The following is a 24,705-nucleotide window of genomic DNA, read 5'->3' as shown; positions in this document are numbered from 1 at the left end:
CTGTCCAACTTTCCAGACTTCGCGCCGCCGCCACTTAATGCTAACAGCCTCTCGACCAATCACAGCCCTCATGCCATGACTCCTTTAATTACTTCGGTTTGTTTACGCCACCCGTGACTCCACCACTTGCTCCACCTTATGTGACCCACACTGCTTGTATGTCTGTATGTACTGTATGTGGCCAATTTACCCATGCTCATCTTTTACTCCACTACACAAGTATAATCAATGAAAATCTTGATTTAAAGCTTTTGTACTGCAGGAATTCATACTCTTTGGGTCTTTCGATAAAGTCACGTAGATAGAAAAATAATAGATCACGACGTTTTGATTGCAACACAAGCAATCGTATTCAGGTGAGAGCTGTTATTTTCTTTGAACCTATCTACGTGACTTTACCGAAATACCCAAAGAGTATAATCAATGTAGTCTGCAGGCCTAACTGGAGCCATTGGGTTGCAGTGCAAGCACTCTTCCAGGAGGTGGCGCACGTTTTCAAGCTGCGTGCAGCTTCCTCGTTGACTCGCGATGCAGCCCTGTAAACATGCTTTCTTCTTCTTTGTCTCGTTCACTACGTTTTTATCTCACTTTATTTTCATCCCACGACATTTTAGTCTCCCGCAGATAATAGGAAAATTTTGTCACATGACTCATCTTAACCGCAATAAATACTGGGTGTAATTGGGTAAATTTTTTGCACGACTCTTTATTACCCGCGACGCCTCCAGATGACTTATTTTATGGTCCATGGCCAATAACATGAATTTGTTGCCATTTCCCTGTAACACCTCTTCACCAGAAGAACGCAGATACTGTAATAGGGTGAACACTTCTAGAAGACAACTGCTGAATCACTTATCCATGAGTATTACGATGAATATACCATCACTTTAGGGTGACCACGGTTATCCTCGGAAGAATAATACATCCGCGGATAATAAATAGGATAAGATGTCAATCTTACTCTCAACAGTAACCTTAACATGTCTCGACCAGTAACCTAAACCTGAGCCTAACATTTGAGAAAATAGAAAATATTTTGTGATGCAATGAGAGTGACCAGGGTGTTCTGCAGGTGTCAGAGAATAAACGGCGATACCAGAAAGACGGCTTTGATTTGGACCTCACATACGTGACTGGCAAGTTGGAACGTTATTGGTTTTGTCTGTGCGTTTTGTCACATTTATCTTATTCCACACCCGTGATACATCATGCACATATATATTCATGGCGATCATATATTTAATTATCAAACTTATATGCTTCATGTTTTTATTTTCAACTGTCCGTGCTTAACAGTTTAACCTTTTCAGACCGCGTCATCGCAATGTCTTTCCCTTCATCCGGGAAGCAAGCTGTGTACCGCAATCCCATCCAGGTACAGCTCGTTGGACTTGTTTCTTATAACAGGAAAGTGCCAAAGGCCATCTATTCCTACCTTCCACAAATAGCCAGCTTTTGGTAATGACAGAAATTCATGTTGAGACACGGTAGCTATTGGCTGTAAGGCGAATTTCATCCGTAGATCCCAACGCGCCCATCAGATCCCATCAGCTGTTATTTGCAGACTTCTATAACGCGACAATGATGTCTGCTCCATGTGTTGTTACCTATGGAGGATTAAGTTTTGGTGAAAACAATCGTGCTATTTGGAGAACAGACAGCACCGACGTCAATTGTGAAGCTTACACATGGACAAATCTTGTCACGGATATTTTGTGATATTTTGTTTGCAATATGTGATGTAATGTGTGTGTATACTCCAAATCATGCCATTTTCTTCTTCAGGAAGTTGCAAGATTTCTCGATATGAAGCACGGGAATCATTATAAAGTGTACAACTTATGCAGTACGTTAGTTAAAAATCACATCCAATAGATGATTATAAATTATTTCACATGTATATTTTGTATTATTAGCTCTTTCGGTAAAGTCACGTTGAAGGGAAACAATAAAATATATATAAAACAATAAAAATTCTCACGACGTTTCTACCATAACACAAACGGTCGTCATCAGGTGTGTCGGTTTGCATGAATTTATTTATTTTTAAACGGTGTATTTATTTATAAAAAATGTTAGCGCCACGCGCAGCGATTTAGCAGTTTATTTAGAAGGACTAGTCCATCTATGTTCTGAAAAGAGGAGGGGGGAGACGAAAAATTAATGTATGCTGTCTGAAAGCCACTGTAAGCGTGAACAATCAATTATGACCTGAAATGGTTTATCAAATCTTTCCAATGATTGCTAAGCCAGAATCCATTTTCTCGGTTGAAATTGTCTCTGTGCTTGTATATGTGGATAGCCTCATGAACGAATCTCACATGGTAGCCAGATGGCTTACAAATAACCTCTGTCTTGGAAAAGTCAATGTCATGTGAGCCTACTGAATTATAACAATGATCTGCCACGGCCGAGATGTTGGTCCTACCGTGTTTAAGGTCTGCTTTGTATTCACGAATGCGGTCCGAGACATGGCGTTTGGTTTCTCCAATGTAACTACTACCACAGAGGTAACTTAGTTTGTAGACACCAGGGTACTGTATGTCCGGAATCACATCTTTTACAGACGGAACCAGATCACGGATTTTATGTAATGTGTTGAAACGGACCTGGATTTTGTGTTTATTTAAGATTTTGGAGATCTTTTTTGTGATCCCCGCAATGTAGGGTAAAGTGATGGTTTTGAAAGGCTCCTCAAGAGGGTCCTTCTTGATGGTTTGAGTGATAGCTTTGCGTATTGTAGAAGAAGGACCCTCTTGAGGAGCCTTTCAAAACCATTACTTTACCCTACATTGCGGGGATCACAAAAAAGATCTCCAAAATCTTGAATAAACACAAGATCCAGGTCCGTTTCAACACATTACATAAAATCCGTGATCTGGTTCTGTCTGTAAAAGATATGATTCCGGACATACAGTACCCTGGTGTCTACAAACTAAGTTGCCTCTGTGGTAGTAGTTACATTGGAGAAACCAAACGCCATGTCTCGGACCGCATTCGTGAACACAAAGCAGACCTTAAACACGGTAAGACCAACACCTCGGCCGTGGCAGATCATTGTTATAATTCAGTAGGCTCACATGACATTGACTTTTCCAAGACAGAGGTTCTTTGTAAGCCATCTGGCTACCATGAGAGATTCGTTCATGAGGCTATCCACATATACAAGCACAGAGACAATTTCAACCGAGAAGATGGATTCTGGCTTAGCAATCATTGGAAAGATTTGATAAACCATTTCAGGTCATAATTGATTGTTCACGCTTACAGTGGCTTTCAGACAGCATACATTAATTTTTCGTCTCCCCCCTCCTCTTTTCAGAACATAGATGGACTAGTCCTTCTAAATAAACTGCTAAACCTCTGCGCGTGGCGCTAACGTTTTTTTAAATAAAGAAATACACCGTTTTAAAATAAATTAATGCAAACCGACACACCTGATGACGACCGTTTGTGTTATGGTCGAAACGTCGTGATAATTTTTTTGTTTTATATATATTTTATTATTTTATTGTTTCCCTTCAACGTGACTTTACCGAAAGAGCTAAAAATATGAATTATTGCAGTCACGAAAGCTTTAAATCAAAATGTATATTTTGTATTCAATAACGAGTATTTTGGGAACCTAGCAACTTTGTTAAGTCTCTTTCCTTGTACAGGTGAAAAGGGCTATGAAGCTAAATATTTCCACAACCGAGTCGAAAGGGTTTGTGTGGACGACCATAATGTTCCATCTTTGCCGTAAGTACTGCCTCCATTCCAGATGTTACGAAGAAAATGTTTCAATAAATGCTCCATGCCTAGTTAAAATGTTTGGATCTGACATTGTAGCTTTGATTTAAAACCACTTTACCTGTTTGTGTCTCAGAGAGTTGCTCAGGTTTGCAGACAGTGTGCACCAGTGGATGGACTCGGATGATGCAAATGTTATTGCCATCCATTGCAAAGGTGGCAAAGGTACTTTAACTGGGGCAACAGGAAAACTTGGAGCAGTTGCTTGTTTATCATAATTAGGATATGTATTTATGCTGGGCGAATCCGATGAGCTATAAAGCTCTTTTTCACAGTTGTCCAGTTGTTTCACAGATTTTCAGTAGTTTCCCAGATATGCGATAGAGTATCAATTGGTGAGGCTGAACAATGGAGCACTGGCCTAGAATGTCTTGCCTGGAAGGAATAATACAAAAAAAATAGTCTGGCTTGGAACAAAACATATTCAGCCATTTATTCAATACAAACATAAAACCCACTTCAAGTTATACAAGTGAGAGAAGACAAAGATTTTCAAACTATGCCGTAGAAACGCGGATCTTGTTAATAGATGGCTCATTTTATGTCTCCAAGTTACTTCCTGAGTCGTTGTGGTGAATGAGCGACTGTGCCGAGTGACTGTATTTGATATATTTTAGGCCGAACTGGGACAATGGTCTGCACATGGCTTGTTGACAGTGGACAATTTCAAACAGCAGAGGTGAGAATGCATGAGCACGGATTTCTGCTGAATGTCTCGTAAAGGTGCGTTTACTCTGCCCCTACTCATGGGATAAACCCTGCTGGTTACGCAATTTACTGTGAAGTGGTCTATGGGAATTTAAGTCATTGGCTGCAATTTAATGACTAATGTCTGGAATGAGCAGTACCAATTATTAAGGACATTTTTTGTCTGGCCATTATTATTCAAGCATTAAATGGTGAGCTTGGTGATTCTTATTTAAAGCTGTATAAACTTTATATTTTCAACTTGAGGTGAAATTCCATGAAGGTATTGAAATAAAAATAAAAACTTTTTTGCGCATAAAATGTATGTTCAAAGGTAGTTGATACCAAGTAGCATCCGCACTGGCAATGTCATATTTCGAATATAATTTGGTAAACATGGAAATCAAAAGCTATACACTTCATGGTGAATTACAATCGGCTATTATTAAGACAAGACTTTATCAGGCGTTTTGTTTGTGCTGATTGGATATACTTTTAATGCACTTTAGAAATCTTATACCATCCATTGGCCCATCGTGACAAATATTAAAGGCCAATGTCATATATGTTGTATGTATGTATTTTGAACTTATTTTGCACTATACGTAGTCAACCGTGCTAATCGGAGGTGTGGGAATGTTTAGTTATATGGCACAGACGCCAGCTTGTGAATAAAACTATTAATGGGCACGTTGATCTTCTCTTCAGGAGAGCCTGAACTTCTTTGGAGAAAGGAGAACTGACAAAAGCGTCAGTTTGAAATTTCAGGGTGTGGAAACGCCATCCCAGGTAGGACTATCATTCTTAACAATATAAGGCGTGTGCACATGGTGGTGAGGGGATTGATTTAAAAGTTATTTTACTGTAGTCTGTGCCACCCGATATTAAATTATGAGGCATTTATGGAAAAAAATGAACAATCAGCACATATCAATATGCTTCAACCTGTGGGTTTCTCAGTGCAACAAAATGTCTTTTTCATGAAAAAGCAGACGTTGTTTAACCTCTGGTGAAAAAATATTTCAGTGTTCTTTGGGTCTTTCGGTAAAGTCACGTAGCAGCATGGGCTGACACTTGGGTTATGCCCATTTTTAAATCTTTATAAACAGTTTGCCTTTAGAAGCCAACTCCCTTTCCTGATGACGACCGCTTGTGTTGCGATCGAAACGTCGTGGTTTTTTGTTATTTTATTTGAACCTATCTACGTGACTTTACCGGAATACCCAAATAATACGAATTCCTGCAGTCACGGAAGCTTTAGGTCAAGATTTCATATTTCAGTGAAGATATTAAAATTGTAACATGGCTACAAAGTGACACGAGTCTTCATCAATCACCTGTTCTCATTGCAGAGTCGGTACGTTGGCTATTTTGAGAAAATCAAGCACAAATGCAACAGACTCCTGCCTGCAGAAAAGTCACTGATTATCAAGTCCTTTAAAATCCATTCCATCCAAGGTTTGTGCCTTGAATTAAAATGTTCACGTATGACAAAAACATTCTTCACATACAGAGTGTGTACGAAGATGTGTTTAACAATGGGTGTGGTGACCAGGGCCAGATTAAGTTGAGGGGGGCTCAGCAATGTTATTGTTTTGGACCCGCCCCTCTTTGTATATTCAACTCCTTCCCATTAATATTTTACCACCGCCCATGCCCGATGCCAAACACTCATCATGTTAACTCCCCCACCCATATTAATGGTCACGTGCATGACCTAGCTTGTTCAAGGGGATTGTCTGTCACCAACTTATCAATTATTGATCCTGGAATATACGATCATTGCACCGTGCTGTTTGACCTTTTGATTCCTCCACCTAATCCTATCGTAAAGCACCAGATCAGATTTCGGAATCTAAAATCAATTCTTCCGGACATGTTTTCCTCGGCAATTCTGAACTCACCACTCTGAAGTATACCCATCTACTGTGGATGCCATGATGCAAGTTTACAATACTACATTAAACAGTATATTGGATAGTTTGACCCCCCTGAAATCATGCTGGATTTTGGTGGTAAAGTCTTCACCCTGGTATAACAACGAGCTTTATGCACTGCAGGAAACTGTTCGCAAGGCAGAGCAATCTTGGAGAAAATATGGTCTTGACATCTACTCGCAAATCTTCAAGCACCACCTTATAATTTTACAGAAAGGCACTCAACGATGCTCACACCAGCTATCTTGCTGCTACTCTAGCCAATACCTGGAATAACCCTAGGATTATTTTGTCTACCGTTCATATGCTCCTTCATTCACCCCATGCTTCTAATTTATCGAGTACAAAGGCTAATGCTGACCAGTTCTTTCAATTTGTTTTTTACAAAATCAACACAGTTCGCCTTTCCATGTACTCTATCACTTTTCCTACCATTCTGCCCATTACTGCTGATATCTGATTTTTCTGTATTCTCCAAGCTCTCACAATCAGATGTTGCTTCATTGATTGATAGTTCAAAACCAACCTATTGTTCTTTTGATCCGATTATAAATGTATTCATGCTAATTTTCCATCTCTTGCAGTCTTTACTATCAATCTTCGTAACAACTCACTCCAATCTGGTAATGCCCCTTCTACTTTTAAATGTGCCATCATTCCTATACTCAAGAAGGCTGGCCTTGATTCAGAACTCCTCAGTAATTATTGTCCAATTTCCAACCTGTCATATCTATCCAAGATCGTTGAGCTTTCAGTAGCCTTACAGCTTAAACATCATCTGCTCATAAATCATCTTTTGACCCTTTTTAGTCCGGTTTTAGGTCTGGCCACAGCACGGAAACAGCTCTGGTTAGGGTAGCCAATGACTTGCTGGTTGCTGCTGATGTTGGCCAGTCGAGTATTCTTGACCTTTTGGACCTGAGTGCTGCCTTTGACACCATGGATCATTCCATTTTGCTTGAGTGTTTGGAAGGCTATATGGGGGTTTCCAACACTGTTTTACTTCATACCTATCTGCGCGTAAACTGTTTGTCACCCTGGGAGGGATAAATTCAAACACATGTTCTGTTCCTTTTGGTGTGCCCCAGGGTTTCAGTGCTTGGTCCCACTTTTCTTCTCAATATTTATTTGGCCCCACTTGGCCATATCATACACCAACTTGGCCTTTGTTTTCATTGTTATGCTGATGACTCTCAAATTTACATTCACTTTGAATCCTCCCTCAATGCAGCAGCATCTTGTGTGTCATCTTTTCTTGTGACAATTAAGGCATGGATGCAGTCTAACTTTCTTCAGTTAAAAGCTGACAAGACAGAGGTGCTGCTTATTGGGTCCCATCATCAATTGTCTTAAGGGTGGCTTGGTCAGTGTGTTAAATGATGGCCACAATATCGGTGCTGCTCAGACAGTTTGCAACCTTGGTGTTATCCCTGATCCCTCACTAACCTTCGAAGCACACATTAATAAGGTCATTAAGGCTGCCTTCTTTCACCTCAGAAATATAGCCAGATTTCGCCCCATTCTCCCGTTATCGGACCTTAAAAAGCTGGTTCATGCATTTGTCTTTTCACACATCGATTTTCGCAATGCATTATTAGCTGGCATCTCTCTCAAGCTATTAAACCGCCTCCAGCACGTGCATAATGCAGTTGCCAGAGTTCTTACTTGAAAACCAGTTGCTAAATACGTTACCCCTGTGCTTGAGTCTCTCCATTGGTTACTGGTCAGGTTCGGAGTGGGGATCAAGATCTTACTTCTCACTTAAAAGGCCTTCAATAATGCCTCCCCCGCTGACATCCGTGACCTCCACCCATACGTCCCAAAGCGAGTTCTTCGGTCATCTGACTGTGGGCTATTGTGTGTGTCGAGGTCGAACCTCCGTTCAATGGGTAACCCGGGGGCCTTTTCCCACGTTGCCCCCAAGCTGTGGAATTCACTTCCATCAAGTATTCGATCTGCTGAGCCCCTCGGTTTATTTAAATCCTGCCTTAAGACATTTCTTTTCGGAAAGGCCTTTTCTCCTGATTCATTTGGTTATGTGTTTTGGGAGTGTGGGGTGGGGGGGGGGGGGTATTTGCATCTATGGTTAAATCATGATCTTGTGTGCTTATATTAGGTTTTAGAATTGCGAAAATTATTGGCTTGATTTATCTCTGTGCAGCGCCTTGCGACCTCTTATGGAAACGCGCTTTCTAAGTGTAAATTATTGTTATTCACCTTGATTCTTTCAATTCAAGTTTAGAAAGGTGATGTTTAAATTGTAAAGATAAATCAAAGTAAAATCAAACATGATGGTTTATGCACATAACTAGTAGCAATATACATCGGGATGGTATGGCTGCACCAAATTACTCGATGTGACTTTTTTACACGACAGTATTGTGTGTTCAACCATTATAAAGCAATCTTGATTTGAAGCTTTCGTGACTGCATGGATTACTCTTTGGTTCTTTTGGTAAAGTCACGTAGAAAGTAAATAAAATAAAAATAGAATACAAGGTTTCGATTGCAACACAAGCAACCGTCATCAGTTATGAATGAATGCAAGCTCAGAGAGTGACACATATAAAGAGAGAGAGAGAGACAAACATAGACACGGAGAGTGACACATACACAGAGAGAGACAGAGAGAGAGAGAGACACACACGCAGAGATACACACAGAGAGACACAGAGAAACAACGCCTCTGTGACGAGGCATTATATATATAGAGGGGGGGGGGCAGATAAGTTAGCATGTCAATGCGAGTGGTAGGGGGAGAGAAATTGGAAGTTGACAAATCAAATAAAATTTAGAGAGTGTCTCTCTCTGCGTGTGTGTCTATGTGTATCTCCTCCATGTGTGTCTCTCTCTGTGTGTTTGTCTCTCTCTGTGTGTCTCTCTCTGGCAAAACAACCCCCTACCTCCTCGTGGTGCCAGACGTGCCACGCTGTTGTGGGCAGTGCCGTGGGGGGAGGGCGAATTCCGATTGGCTTTTCATCTCATGGCGTTTGTAACCACCACAGCAGCTAAATAGGGGCTCTGGATGGGTGCGAAGGGCTGGTAACCCCTCCACCTTCAATTAATTGCCACTAAACCACGTTTAAAACATCTAATTAATAAGCTGGTGCTGGAGGCCCCGGGGGGACAGGCGTCTATGACGTCTCCTGGCCAAACCCCATTTGGCGGTGCCAGGAGACTGAATCCTTACCCTCGGGGCTCCTCCAGAAACAACAAAAAACCACTACGTGTGGCCACGTGGAATGTTCGAATGCTCACTGCGGAGGAGAGGCTGCCACTCCTCTGTCGGGAGCTGGACTGGTACCGCCTGGATATCTGTGGTATTCAGGAGGTCCAGTAGACCGGCTCTGGCTCATGCCACCATGAGGGGTGGACAGTCCTCTACTCGGTGCAGGAGACTGCCAAACAGCAGGGTGTGGCTCTTCTTCTGAATAAAAGAATGAAAGGGGGCGTGGGAGCGTGGGGGTGAGGTGTGGGAAGCTGTATGCCACAAGCTACTCTGGGCTCGCCTTCCCATCAACCAGAGGCAAGGAGTGGTGGTAGTGGTTACTTATGCTCCCACTGAAGACGAACATCCATGGAGGGATGCAGGCAAGGCCGATGAGTCCGATGCCTTCTATGACCTCTTGTCACAGGTGCTAGGCCAAATGGCCCCTCGGGATAAAGTCATCTTGTTGGGTGACTTCAATGCCCGAGTTGGTCATGATGCTGGCACCTGGTCTGGAGTAATTGGAAGGCATGGGCCAGATCAGCTCAATAGCAACGGCAGGAGGCTGCTAGATTTTTGTGCAGTCCATGGGCTTGTAATTACCAACACGCTATTCCGGCATCGGCGCATCCACAATACATCATGGATGCATGCCGGGTCCAAGCAAGAACATCTGCTGGACTACATAGTGACAGAACAGCAGATGCGGGCCCATGTCCTTGACACCAGGACCTACCGTGGAGCTAATCTGCCCACTGACCATCGACTTGTCATCTGTAAGATGCGCCTGCCATTGGTGGGTGTACACCCAGGACCCCATTCAAACCAATAGTGGCCTGGTCTCAGCTAACTGATGAAAGTTGCAAGCGAAAATTTCATCATCGCTTGCGGCTGGGGTTCGCATCGTCCCCCACTCCTCCTGATGACGAGGGGAAATGGGCGAGGTTTAGGACTGTGGCTCATGCAGCTGCAATGTCTGCTTTGGGTACATGGTCCAGACCTCCCCAGAGACCCTGGCTGACAGAGGAGGTGTTCAAGCTGGCTGAGAAAAAGCGACAGGACCACTCTCATCAGCTACAGCATCCCACATCGGAGAATGAGGAGGCTTACCGCAGCCTTCGCTCGGAGGTTCGGAGAGCCGTGAGGCGCTGCAAGGATGAGTGGTGATCGCAGGTTTCTGAGGAGATGGAGTCTGCCTCAGTAGCCCGCGATCACAAATCGCTCTTTAATTCCATTAAAAAAGTCACCTGCAGCACCAAACCTATTACCATCATTAGGGGAAAGAACGGTGATCCAATCTCCGACCCCCAGAAACAGGTTTGCAGATTTGTTAAGCATATCTGTGAGGTCCTGGAGGAGGGGAAATTCCTCACCCAGGAAAACAACATGGGACAAAGTGGGGATGACCCTGCCGAGGCTGCGGTGCCTCAAATATTAGAGGAAGAGGTCACCACCTGTGAGTGGCTGGCTGAGGTGCCATCTGTTGAGGAAGTACTGAAGGTGATTCAGAGTCTGAGACCAGGAAAGGCACCGGGCAGAGATGATCTCCCGAGCGAAATGCTGAGGGACGGTGGCGTATGTGCACAGAATGCCCTACATGACATCATAGCAACAATCTGGACCACTGGACGGGTTCCGCAGGAAGGATGCCCTGGTGGTCCGCACAGACTGTAACAACTACAGGGGCATATCACTCCTCATTGTGCCGGGAAAGGTCCTGGAAAGGATTATTCAACATTGCCTTGCTAGGCACGCTGAGGAGAGGCTTGCGGAGCCCCAATGCAGTTTCAGGAAAGGGCGGTCCTGCACATATGCCATATTTTCTGTCCGTCTGCTACAGCAGAGGTGTAGGGAATTCCAACAAAACCTACATTTCTGCTTTATTGACCTGGTCAAGGACTATAATACCATAAGTAGGCCTTGGCTCTGGGTTGTTCTTCGTGCTTTCAGAGTCCCTGACCCGTTGCTTATGATCATTAAGGACCTTCATGATGGTGAGCGGGCCCGGGTAAAACTACGTGGCAGGGAGTCAGAGCCATTCCCTGTACACCTTGGGATGCGACAGGGATGTCTTCTGGCTCCCACATTATTTAGCATCTATTTTGACGACGTAGTTCCTGAAGCCTTCAATGGCTGTACCGGAGGAATTTCCATTTGGTACAGATACAATGGGAGGCTAATCGATGCCTGGGTGTGGTCAAGGGATGTCTCCCTATTGCTCAACCATGTTATGTATATAGATGATCTGGTGATAGCTGCTCACTCAGAGAAGGAGTTGGAGGCGCTGCTGCTGAACCTGGAGCTTGTCACTAAGAAGTGGGGCCTTACCATCAGCCCCACCAAAACTAAGCACCTGCCTGGGTATTTTGTACCATTGGACAATCCACCCCACAACTCCCAATTGGTGATGGGGCAGTTGTGGAGAGAGTGGAGAGTTTGCCATACCTGGGCAGTGTGCTCATGACTGGCTCTGGTTTAACAGCAGAGGTCTCACTCCGAATCAGTCGAGCGGCATTATCTTTTCATCGGTTGTGCAACGCTGTGTGGAAGCTCACTGGTCTCTCGCTCTGTACAAAACTCCAGGTCTTCTCGTCCACGGTCATTCCCTCTCTTCTCTACGCTTGCGAAACGTGGACACCCCTAATGAGACATCTTCGCCAGTTAGAAACATTTAGGCTGGCTTGCCTACGATCCATCCTGGGTTTAACCAGGCTGCATGCCAAGCCACCGCATGCCTAAACAGCTTTTGTTCGGCCGGATCGAGGGGGCTAAATGGGCGTGGCACGGGCTAGAGAAGAGATGGAGTGATGTGGTACAGGAGGATGTGGAGCTGAGTGGACTTGCCGATAACTGGTACCAGCGGTATCAAGATCGGCCTCTGTGGAGGAGGCTCGTGAAGGACGCTACTGGGCAGTTGGAGGCAGTCGCCCTCCGACAACAACGGAGGGCGGAGTAGCGACGCTCACAACAATGAGCGGAGCGCCGGGTGGCTAAAGCACAGCAAGTTGGCACAGTAGGAGGCACAGGTGATGCATCAGCCAGTCATCTCAGTCAGTCGACCCGTGGCTCCTGGTCTGCCCCGTGACCTCCTGCCAGTGGGCGTTCGACACTTCACGTGGCCTCAACATGCACATAACCTGGCACAAGCATCGTGGTGACGTCACCGCCACTTAGTGGCGAATGGCAGTTGTTGTTGTGTCTCTCTCTGTGTATGTGTCTCTCTCCGTGTCTATGTTTGTCTCTCTCTCTTTATATGTGTCTCTCTCCGAGCTTGCATTCATTCATACCTGATGACGGTTGCTTGTGTTGCAATCGAAACGTCGTATTCTATTTTTTCTTTTCTTTTCTCTGTATGTGACTTTACCGAAAGAACCAAAGAGTAATTCTTGCAGTCACGAAAGCTTCAAATCAAGATTGCTTTATAATGGTTGAAACACAATACTGTCGTGTAAAAAAGTCACATCGAGTAATTTGGTGCAGCCATACCATCACGATGTATATTGCTACCAGTTATGTGCATAAACCATCATGTTTGATTTTACTTTGATTTAGCTTTACAATTTAAACATCACCTTTCTAAACTTGAATTGAAAGAATCAAGGTGAATAACAATAATTTACACTTAGAAAGCGCATTTCCATAAGAGGTTGCAAGGTGCTGCACAGAGATAAATCAAGTAAATAATTCGCGCAATTCTAAAACCTAATATAAGCACACAAGATCATGATTTAACCATAGATGCAAATACCCCCCCACCCCACACTCCCAAAACACAACCAATTGCATCAGAAGAAAAGGCCTTTATGGAAAAAAATTTCTTAAGGCAGGATTTAAATAAACCGAGGGACTCAGCAGATCGAATACTTGATGGAAGTGAATTCCACAGCTTGGGCGCAACGTGGGAAAAGGCCCCCGGGTTACCCATTGAACGGAGGTTCGACCTCGATACACGCAATAGCCCACACTCAGATGACCGAAGAACTCGCTTTAGGACGTATGGGTGGAGGTCACGGATGTCAGAGGGGGAGGCATTATTGAAGGCCTTGTAAGTGAGAAGTAGGATCTTGATCCCCACTCCGAACCTGACCGGTAACCAATGGAGAGACTCAAGCACAGGGGTAACGTACTCAGCAAGTGGTGTTCAAGTAAGAACTCTGGCAACGGCATTGTGCACGTGCTGGAGGCGGTTTAATAGCTTGAGAGAGATGCCAGATAATACTGCATTGCGAAAATCTATGTGTGAAAAGACAAATGTACGAACCAACTTTTTAAGGTCCGATAACGGGAGAATGGGGCGAAATCTGGCTTTATTTCTGAGGTGAAAGAAGGCAGCCTTAATGACCTTATTAATGTGCGCTTCGAAGGTTAGTGAGGGATCAAGGATAACACCAAGGTTGCAAACTGTCTCAGCAGCACCGACATTGTGGCCATCAATTCACACACTGACCAAGCCAGCCTTAAGACAATTGATGACGGGACCCAACAAGCAGCACCTCTGTCTTGTCAGCTTTTAACTGAAGAAAGTTAGACTGCATCTAAGCTTTAATTGTCACAAGAGAAGATGCGTCTCTCTCTGCGTGGTTGTCTCTCCCCCATGTGTGTCTCTCTTTCTCTCTCTGTGTGTGTCTGTCTCTGTGCTTCTCTCTGTGCATGTCTCTCTCCGTGTCTATGTTTGTCTCTCTCTTTATATGTGGCTCTCTCCGAGCTTGCATTCATTCATACCTGATGACGGTTGCTTGTGTTGCAATAGAAACGTCGTTTTGTATTTTTATTTCATTATAAAGCAGTCTACAATTTTTGGGGGTCTTCAAAATCCAAAGCGCGCCTGGCTGCAGCCCCTATACAGTAAGGGAAAAAGTATCTGATCCCCTGCTGATTTTGTACATTTGCCCACAGACAAAGAAATGATCAGTCTATAATTTTAATGGTAGGTTTATTTGAACAGTGAGAGACAAAATAACAAAAAATCCAGAAAAACGCATGTCAAAGATGTTATAAATTGATTTGCATTTTAATGAGGGAAATAAGTATTTGACCCCCTCTCAATCAGAAATATTTCTGGCTCCCAGGTGTATTTTATACAGGTAACGAGCTGAGATTAGGAGCACACTCTTAAAGGGAGTTGTTGTATATGTCGGTTGTGAAAATTTTGAAATAAAATAAAAAAAATGAAATTTGGAATTTGCGCAATTATATAAAATTATGTTAATTGATGTAATCATGTGCATAAATTATGCTAATTAGAGAGATAATTGTATTAACTAATGCAAGTTGGTGTGATTATGCTCATGCAAGCCGTTATGATAATTAGGGCCCGCCTCGCTGACGAGGGTCGGATTATCAATCGGGATCATGCAATTAATCGTATGAAGTTATGCCAGTGTGATGCAAGCATGCCAGAGTAACTCGCTCGTTGTCTCGGTTTGGATTAACGCTCGGTAATACAATTATTCTCGCTTTAACATTTACTGATTATGTATTAGTGTGTTTATGTCAGGTCTCCAAATTCGAATCTCAACGCAGAATACAGTTCTTATAAATGAGATTATTATGCATGGACTCAGGAAGAAACACCCAGACACTTCTGTGTTAAGCAATTTTATTCTAAGCGAAACCTTAACTTTATAATATACCGAACTCTCAGGCTTGGAATTATCAACACAGTACCAACACAGTAACCATCAACGATTGCGTTATTTCACTTTGGCAACTGCACATATGATTAATTACACCGCGTAACGCGAGCTCAGTTGGTGGGAGGGAGAGTCGTTAAAACATGCATGCACGTTATTCTAACAAAAACCTTAAAACTCTATTATGAATTACTATACTTGAAATTGGCCACACAGTAATTCCGGATGCTCATTCATTGATCCATATGCAACCCTCAATGCAATTCTTGTCACATTGTTAACAGGGTAGCAGAACAATTTACTATTATGCAGAGTAACACGAGCATGTATGGCAATTAGGAACGAAAGGCCCTTAATATTATTCGACGATATTCATACGAAAAGGCAATCAAACAATTATTATTCCCAAAGGCACAAATATACGTCAATAGATTAATCGGCAAGATTATATAATAATTCAATGTCCTGGAGTAAGGGCGGGCGACGGTGTGCGTGCTCTCCCACTAGCGATCCTTATCTTGGGCAAAACTTTAATTGATTTGTGGGTAAAATCGCCTGATAAAGAAACAGGTTTAACACGATATTTTCCCCGCGAGCGGAGAGCTTCGTGGCGAGGGTTTCAAGGGTTTAATTTATATGGATGAATCTATTGGTAATTTATGCGATTGGAAGTACAAATTACAAAGAAAAATATTAATGTACTTAAAACGACGTATTTTCATCACTCGGTGAGCCGCGATGCCTTCATGGCCACTGATTGTTCACGTACTTGATGATTAGGCTTCTTGTTAATGATTAGTGTATGTGTTGAGTGATATGGATTGGGTTGAGTGGGCTAGTGTTCGAAATCAATTCTTTGCGTCAAGCAGCCACCAGGTGATGTGGTGGCTGTGTGGGGCAGAGTAGCATACGTATAGTAGATTTCTTCTTTCACGGCAGTCGGGTTCGGCCCACACTGGTAGACGAGTTGACACAGTGCGCTGTAGGCACGATGATCTGTCGGCAGATGGCGCTCGCAGTTCGTCCGCTGGCAGCTGACTCGGTGCTCGCCGTTGGCGCGCTCTCTGGCGATGAATGATTGCTCCATTCGTTGATGGCCGGTTTGGTCAACGTTTTGACACTTTCCGCCCTCTGGTGGATGATGGTGGAATTCTCGTCAGCTTCGCTAGTCTGCAGTCACTCTTGAGAGTCGAGGTTCAGCGTGGAGTGCTTTTCGAGTGATACTTCTTCTGATGGTGTTGAATTCGCACGGCATAGCATGTTGCTAAGTAGCGAGTCTCGCCATTTTGGCGAGTAGTAGAGTCTTCTTCTTTGGTTCTTTCGGTAAAGTCACGTAGAATGAGAATAAAATTATAAATTGATAAAATAAAATAACACAATAATATTCTCACGACGTTTCGGCCACAACACAAGCGGCCTTCATCAGGTGAAGGGGGCGAGACTGTCTGGTAGGACAGCGCTGGAGTGAGAGAGCCACGTTCAGATCACGGCTTTTAAGCTGTGTGAGAGGAACAAAGAGCCTTGACGAAGGAATTAGCATAAAATTTAGCATTGAAATGGCTGAATGATTAGCTTGTGACTGGTCACAGAAATAGCTATGTTAAAAGTTAAAGCATACACATCCGCAGAGGCACCCATTGTTAAAAGGAATTAGCATAGAATTTAGCATTGAAATAGCTAAGTTAAGGCATACACATCCGCAGAGGCACCCCTTGACAATGGGATTAGCATAGAATTTAGCATTGAAATGGCTGAGTGATTCGCTTGTAACTGCTACAGAAATAGTTACGTTGAAGTCAGAGCATACACATTCACCGAGGCACTTAGTACAAATCAAACAGGAGAATTTAGCATTGAAATAACTAGGCGAATTTAGCATTGAAATAACTGGGTGATTTGCTAGTGACTGGTCACAGAAATGACTACACATCTGAGCTATTCACAGTACTATATAGTGAACCAATAAAAACTAAAATATAAATTACCTTCATGTTATCAATAAACTCTATATTCTCCAATCAGCTAAGCTACCAACCATAAGTCGTTATATATCACAATGCTATATGGCGAAAAAATGGGTGGATTCTTACCCTCAAATTTCCGTACCACGGATAGCTACGGGCCCCGTTCAGACGGACGAGTTCGTCCATGGTCGGAACAGAGGAGGGGGAGAGAGACAGCTGCGAAGCCCTAGTATACTCCATGTTGTAAACCATACCATTAACCGTGGTGTGAGAGGTATTAAGAGGCAATGCTGGCGAAAGAGCTGCGGTCTGAAGGTCATCATAAAATTACAATTAATTAAGAACAGAAATGATTTAACACATCTTTCCAGTGGTTACTAAGCCTGAATCCATCTTCTCGGTTGAAATTGTCTCTGTGCTTGTATATGTGAATGGCCTCATGAACGAATCTCTCATGGTAGCCAGTTGGTTTGCAAAGAACCTCCGTCTTGGAGAAGTCAATGTCATGTGAGCCCACTGAATTGTAACAGTGATCTGCCACGGCAGAGGAGTTCGTCTTACCGTGTTTCAAGTCTGCTTTATGTTCGCGGATGCGGTCCGAGATATGTCTTTTGGTTTCTCCAATGTAGCTACTACCACAGAGGCACTTTAGTTTGTAAACGCCCGGGTACTGTATGTCTGGAAGAGCATCTTTTACAGATGGAACTAAATCACGGATTTTGTGTACTGTGTTGAATCGGACCTGGATCTTGTGTTTATTCAGGATTTTGGAGATCTTTTTAGTGACCCCTGCAATGTAGGGTAAGGTGATGGTTTTGAGTGGCTCCACAAGAGGATCCTTCTTCATGACTGGAGTGATGGCTTTGCAGATTGTGTAGTCGGAGTAGCCATTAGCCCTGAGAGCCTGGTGTACGTGCTTGAGTTCACTGGTAATGTGTTCCTGGTCGGAAATGCATTGGGCTCTTCTATGGTATAGAGTCTTGATGAGGCAGTTCTTCTGGGATGGATGGTGGTGGGAATCCGGTTTCAAGTAAGCATCTGTATGGGTAGCTTTCCTGTAGACAGAGTGGCTCATTGAACCATCATGTCTCCTTTTAATTAAGACATCCAGAAAGGGTAGTTTGCCATCTTTTTCGACCTCCATGGTAAATCTGATGGCTGGGTGTATGGAATTGATGTGGTCGCGGAATTGGTCTAGAGCAGGCTGGCCATGTGGCCATATGACAAAGGTGTCATCAACGTACCTCTTCCATAAGGTCGGGCGTAGAGTGGCAGTCTGGATGGCGTCAGTTTCAAATTTTTCCATGAATACGTTGGCTACAACCGGAGATAGGGGGGAGCCCATTGGGGTGCCCTCAGTTTGTTTGTAGAAAGTTCCATTCCAGGTGAAGTATGTGTTGGTTAAGCAATGTCTCACCAGGGGGGGTACATCAGTATGCAGTCCTTGATGAACCAGGTCTTCAATGATAGCGATGGTGTCAGGTACCGGGACTTTGGTGAACAAGGACACCACATCAAAACTGACAAGCAGGTCGTTTGGGGACAGGGAAATGTCTTTGATTGTCGATACCAGGTGAGTAGAATTTAGTACCGCAGAGGTGGTTTTTCCAGTGAAAGGTCGCAGTATATCAGCCAGAAAACGTGCCAGTTTGTAGGTGGGGGAGCTGATAGTAGAGACGATGGGACGAAGGGGTGTATCTTCTTTGTGTATCTTTGGAAGGCCATATAATCTTGGTGGTCTGGCAGCAGAGGGTTTAAACGAGAACTGTTTGTTCTCATCAATTAATGCTGTTGAATCAGAGATAATTTTGTTCGTTTTGGTGACCAGGCTGTTGGTGGGATCTCTTTTTATTTTTGTATAGCTGCCATCGTTGAGTAGTTCTTGAATTTTGTTGTTATATTCTGTTTTGTCCATGACAGTGGCATTGCCACTGTCATGGACAGTGGCAACGTTCGTCTTTGCTGATGTTGCTAGTAGAGTCTTCTTCTGCGTCGGTGGTGGCTGACCTTCTGATGGTCGCCGTCTTCTCCGCTGGTTGCTGAGCTGATTTCAATGCTCGCGGGCCTCTCTTTTATGTCAAAATTTCTCCTTCTGGCTCCGCCTCCTCACAAGGGGCAGAGCTCCTTTTGATCTAGCTGTGTGTCGTGGTGTTAGAGTGTGTGTGTCCGTGGATGTGTATGTGTGTGTGTCATTTATGACATGGTTCTGTCCGTTGCCTTCCTCAAGCCATAAACCATCAAAAGGAACAGATACTCCAGATTGCCCCGAAGGCATCCCTTTGTCTGCCTTATACAATCTGGGGGGAGGGGCGAGCCTTCCGTCCGATCGAGCCCTCGCTTCTCGACGCCCACATTTCTCAACACACAAAGGGTGGGTTGAGGCTTTTAAAGTTTAACATTTATTTTATCATATTTTGGTACCGTACCACTCACAGTTACGATTCTGTCTGTGACTCAAGGTATTTGTAATAGTTTTCCATCATGGTATTTGATTTTTATTTTCACGAGGAGATGATCCGCTGGTGTATGTAAATTCTTATCACGTGCTGCTGGAAGACAAAGATGGCCGGGAGGCTCTCTCTCTCTGGCTGGCTCTCAGTTTAACCTGCACAAATATTATTTGGGTCTATGTTTCAGGGTTTAATTTGTGTTGTAACACTGTCATCCCGACGCACTTCTTGGGTTTCATTCATTTTCGTCTCCCCATCTGTATACAGAGATTCGCGTTGTTATGATGGAGTTATTATTTTTGTTTTTTATTATATCCTGAGTTTAAGGTTCCTTGACTGTTGGAATTTGTATTCCTTGGTGTTTGCAAGGTCGGGTAGCGGGCAAGGTGTATCGTAATTTAAGGTGAATAACGTTAGCATTAATGTTATGTATGACACTATATGTATTGTGTGGCCGGGCTTCGTGTTAATTACTTGTCTGCTCGGCTTCGCTGTCTGGAAGCTGTCAGGCCATGAGGAATTCCTTTGATCTTGCTCTGCGTAGTGGGGTGGTGTGCCGTGTGTGTTTGTGTGTGTGTTATTTATTAAGTCACCGCACTTCCGTGGGCGCAGATGTCCCTCGCGATAAAGAGTAATTCCTTCGCTCTTGTGTAAATTCCTGCTCTTTAGCGCTGCGGGAAGACAAAGGTGGCCGGGGTCTCTCTGGAACACAGTTTATCCTGGCTGTGTAAGCCCGACCCATTCTCCCTCATCTCTTCTCGATAACCCTTCACTGCATCATTATTATTTGTTTATGTTCCTCAAGATTTGTGATTAAACATTGTATTAACTTTTGCTCCTCATCTGTATCTGGGGGTCCGGGCTATTATTATTGAGTTATCATTTATTTTATTTTATTCCTGATGTCCTGAGGTTAGAGAATTCGTTTTTACTTAGGAATTACTCTGACTGCCAGAACTATTCTTGAGGCTACGGTCAATAAGCATCGAATTAATAAATGGGTATTGATTCACTGATGTAGATTGTGGCCTGGTTTTTAATCGGAGTGAGTGTGAGGATTGATAATGTTAGCTTATCCTTGTAGTTGAGTTCTGAACTTTAACCGTTGTTTTAATAGCAAAGAAGAGGAAAATTATTTAAACTCGCAAGTGCGCGTGGCGTCACACTGTCTGCGGGCTGACGGAAGGGGGGGGGGGTCCCTGAAGCCTGGAATTCCCTTGGAGTGTTTCTCCCCCCCGTCTCCTTTTGACTTGGTTTATTACTTTTTATGGTTCATCTCCTGGCGCCCTGTGTGAGGGGAGGACCACGGAATTTATTATTTTTTAATGGCCTTTTTACGACCTCCAGCTGCTGGTAGCTGAGATGAGGTAGAGGGTGTTGATTTATTTATTTCGGTTAATATAAAAAAAATATCGGCAAATATTATTATTGATATTAATTGTGGAAAAAGGGCCGTATACAACAGAGTGCTCCTAATCTCAGCTTGTGTGGGGGCTACCGTCCCCCGCCATCACTGAATTGTCGGGGCCGTTGCCCACCGACTCCCCCGTCCCATTCATTCCGCTACCCCCCGGCTGCTCTGTCAGGTCCAGACTACCGACCCCCAATGTTTCGCCCCCCTATACCTCTGCCTGGGATGTCGACTGCGTTTGCATAGCTTAATTAGCGGCTCGTACGCTTTGCGCTTGCGATGCGCTACACTGTTCAACGGCGGCGTGCCGCGGTGAGCGCGCTCGCAAAGTAAAACCCCGTCCTGCACGGGAATAAACAGGCGCGGCGTGCCGCCGTGGGATTCCTTCCCACGCTCCACGCGCTTAAGCAAAAACAAACACGCCGCGATTACTTTGCTCCGATTTAACGGGCCATTTAAACAGCTGCGTATTCGCGCACGCCCAGCGCTTAATTCGCTACCTCGCTATTAAACAATCGTGCGGGTGCGCGACCGCCACCCCATCACACAGGCGCGCGAGCATTAAGCGCTACTGTAGGTGATTGCGCAGGTACGCGAGCGCTGGGCACCACCGAAAATAGTCGTGTAGGTACGCGCGCGCTGAACAATACTGTAATCGATCATATAGGGACAGACACCAAGCACTCTCTACTCCCTTATTCGCCGCAAACAGCCACGTATGCGCGCGAACACAAAACACTCTCCACCCTCCTCTTCACGCTCCCAAAAGACCACACAACACAGTTTTATCCCCCCACTAGCGAATTTTATTTACCTGAGCAACTCGTTAAACTACGCGTAAGTGTGTGCGTCAGTGGCTGCCAGCCTACTCTCCCAGGGATTCTAGGCTGAACCTACTCTGTCTATCGCTCCGCTCTCTACTCCCGGTTAACTCACTCCGGACTCACTTCTCTTACACACGCTTACTTCCCTTCCGCTGCGCTGAACGTTGTAGAAGGAGGAGATGGTAGGTCAGCCTCGTCGAGAGTGGAGCCTGGCTGCATTGGAGTTCGTCACACGGACGTCTCGAACGGCTGACTCTGTTGCTCCGTAGACCACGAAGATTTTGAAGAAGAGCTGTCCTTGCTACCTGAATCCCCCTTCCTTTATTCCACCTACAACAAAGAAATTTCGCCGTTTCGCTCCCTTGACATCCCGTCTAATCAGGGGCTCGGATTTTCCCGCCCTTTCAATACCCGGATCCCAGCTCAGGTGACGTCGCCGCAGTGATCTCTCCGACGTCCGCTCTCTGTTCTCCCGCTACCAGTCCACTGACCCGTGCTTGTGTGTGTGTGGTTCTACTCGCGGTGGCTCGATGGCCCTTGCCGTGACCATGCAACTTTAATATTAGGTCACGGCGCCACAGTGCATGTCAGCTACAGGGGGAAGATCGCCCAATTTCCCGGCCACAGGAAACCATGAAGTTCGATCCCATTAGGGACTTCTGGAAAAAAACCCATCGGCCGGGTGACCTCCCCTCCCAGCTCTATGCGGGGCGTGTGTGCATTCGTGCCGTGGGGGGGGAGGGGGGAGAAGGGGGGGGAAAGGGGGGGGTGGCGAGGGTGTGCCGCGTCGGCATCCCCCAGTGGCGGCTTCACGGCGGTCGGCACGGCCTCGGCAGAGCGGCTCTGTTGCGGCGGCCTCACGACTGTGCAGTGGGCAAAACGTGGATGTCTGAGAAGGCACCGGCCCCGGGAGAGTGACGGGAAATCCGAGGCATCGGTGACGGCGTCGCGGCGGTGGGTACGGCTCCGCTGGAGCGGCTCCGCTGCGGCGGCACCACACTTGTTACCTGTATAAAAGACACCTGTCCACAGAAGCAATCAATCAGATTCCAAACTCTCCACCATGGCCAAGACCAAAGAGCTCTCCAAGGATGTCAGGGACAAGATTGTTGACCTACACAAGGCTGGAATGGGCTACAAGACCATTGTCAATCAGCTTGGTGAGAAGGTGACAAAAGTTGGTGCGATTATTCGCAAATAGAAGAAACACAAAAGAACTGTCAATCTCCCTCGGCCTGGGGCTCCATGCAAGATCTTACCTAATGGAGTTGCAATGATCATGAGAACGGTGAGGAATCAGCCCAGAACTACACAGGAGAATCTTGTCAATGATCTCAAGGCAGCTGGGAACATTGTCACCAAGAAAACAATTGGTAACACACTACGCCGTGAAGGACTGAAATCCTGCAGCGCCCGCAAGGTCCCCCTGCTCAAGAAAGCACATATACATGCCCGTCTGAAGTTTGCTAATGACCATCTGAATGATTCAAAGGACAACTGGGTGAAAGTATTGTGGTCAGGTGAGACCAAAATTGAGCTCTTTGGCATCAACTCAACTAGCCGTGTTTGGAGGAGGAGGAATGCTGCCTATTACCCCAAGAACACCATCCCCACCGTCAAACATGGAGGTGGAAACATTATGCTTTGCGGGTGTTTTTCTGCTAAGGGGACAGGACAACTTCACCGCATTAAAGGGACGATGGACGGGGCCATGTACCGTTAAATCTTGGGTGAGAACCTCCTTCCTCAGCCAGGGCATTGAAAATGGGTCGTGGATGGGTATTCCAGCATGACAATGACGCAAAACACACGGCCAAGGCAACAAAGGAGTGGCTCAAGAAGAAGCACATTAAGGTCCTGGAGTGGCCTAGCCAGTCTCCAGACCTTAATCCCAAAGAAAATCTGTGGAGGGAGCTGAAGGTTCGAGTTGCCAAACGTCAGCCTCGAAAACCTTAATGACTTGGAGAATATCTGCAAAGAGGAGTGGGACAAAATCCCTCCTGAGATGTGTGCAAACCTGGTGGCCAACTACAAGAAACGTCTGACCTCTGTGATTGCCACCAAGGGTTTTGCCACCAAGTACTAAGGTCATGTTTTGCAGAGGGGTCAAATACTTATTTTCCTCATTAAAATGCAAATCAATTCATAACATTTTTCACATGCGTTTTTCTGGATTTTTGTTGTTGTTATTCTGTCTCTCACTGTTCAAATAAACCTACCATTAAAATTATAGATTGATCATTTCTTCGTCAGTGGGCAAACATACAAAATCAGCAGGGGATCAAATACTTTTTTCCCTCACTGTAGTCCCCAAATTCACATGGCCGTGGTGGTGGCACCTGGCCAGGGGTCGGCAACCTGTGGCTCTATAGCCGCATGCGGCTCTTTGAGGACTGCGTCGTGACGTTATATATTAAGGACCACCGTCTCGTATTCACATGCATTGCGGCTTTTGAAATATTGAGTTTTTCCTACCGAATTCGAAAAAAATGGCTCTTATTGTTATTCTTATTGTTATTGTTTGCTGACCCCAGCACATGGCTAACCCAGTGCTTTTGAGGTGGGGTTGGTAGCTCATGCAGAGATCACCATAACTGCCAAATACATTGATAACATACCTATGGATTTTTGAGGAGTATTCCTTCTACGTTCCAAGTATTAATGAATCAAATTTCCTTGGTAAACAGTTACAGTAATAATATGTTTGGTAACATGCCAGAGTAGTTGACTCTTTGATGACAATTCTAGATTTGAAGCTTTCGTGACTGCAAGAATCCATACTCTTTGGTTCTATTC

General features: G+C 44.7%; 1 protein-coding gene across 10 annotated transcripts in view; it reads left to right on the top strand.

Moving 5' to 3' along the window:
* LOC116943510 (phosphatidylinositol 3,4,5-trisphosphate 3-phosphatase TPTE2-like) overlaps positions 1-24,705 on the top strand; it is a 59,836-nt gene that overhangs the window by 18,413 nt on the left and 16,718 nt on the right. For 9 of the 10 annotated variants that reach the window (XM_076067763.1, XM_076067762.1, XM_076067759.1 and 6 more), the window contains 8 exons: positions 1,076-1,139; positions 1,314-1,378; positions 1,789-1,849; positions 3,663-3,744; positions 3,872-3,960; positions 4,413-4,474; positions 5,191-5,271; positions 5,835-5,940. In XM_076067763.1, the coding sequence (XP_075923878.1) occupies positions 1,076-1,139; positions 1,314-1,378; positions 1,789-1,849; positions 3,663-3,744; positions 3,872-3,960; positions 4,413-4,474; positions 5,191-5,271; positions 5,835-5,940 (610 nt within the window). Of the gene's footprint in view, positions 1-1,075; positions 1,140-1,313; positions 1,379-1,788; positions 1,850-3,662; positions 3,745-3,871; positions 3,961-4,412; positions 4,475-5,190; positions 5,272-5,834; positions 5,941-20,343; positions 20,691-24,705 lie in introns of those variants that run through there. The other variant, XM_076067764.1, reaches the window with a different exon arrangement.

Source organism: Petromyzon marinus, chromosome 18, assembly GCF_048934315.1.
Source record: "Petromyzon marinus isolate PM22_M1 ecotype Great Lakes invasive population chromosome 18, UKy_Petmar_22M1.pri1.0, whole genome shotgun sequence".
In the NCBI taxonomy this organism is placed as follows: Eukaryota; Metazoa; Chordata; class Hyperoartia; order Petromyzontiformes; family Petromyzontidae; genus Petromyzon; species Petromyzon marinus.
This window is presented reverse-complemented; position numbering and strand designations above follow the sequence as displayed.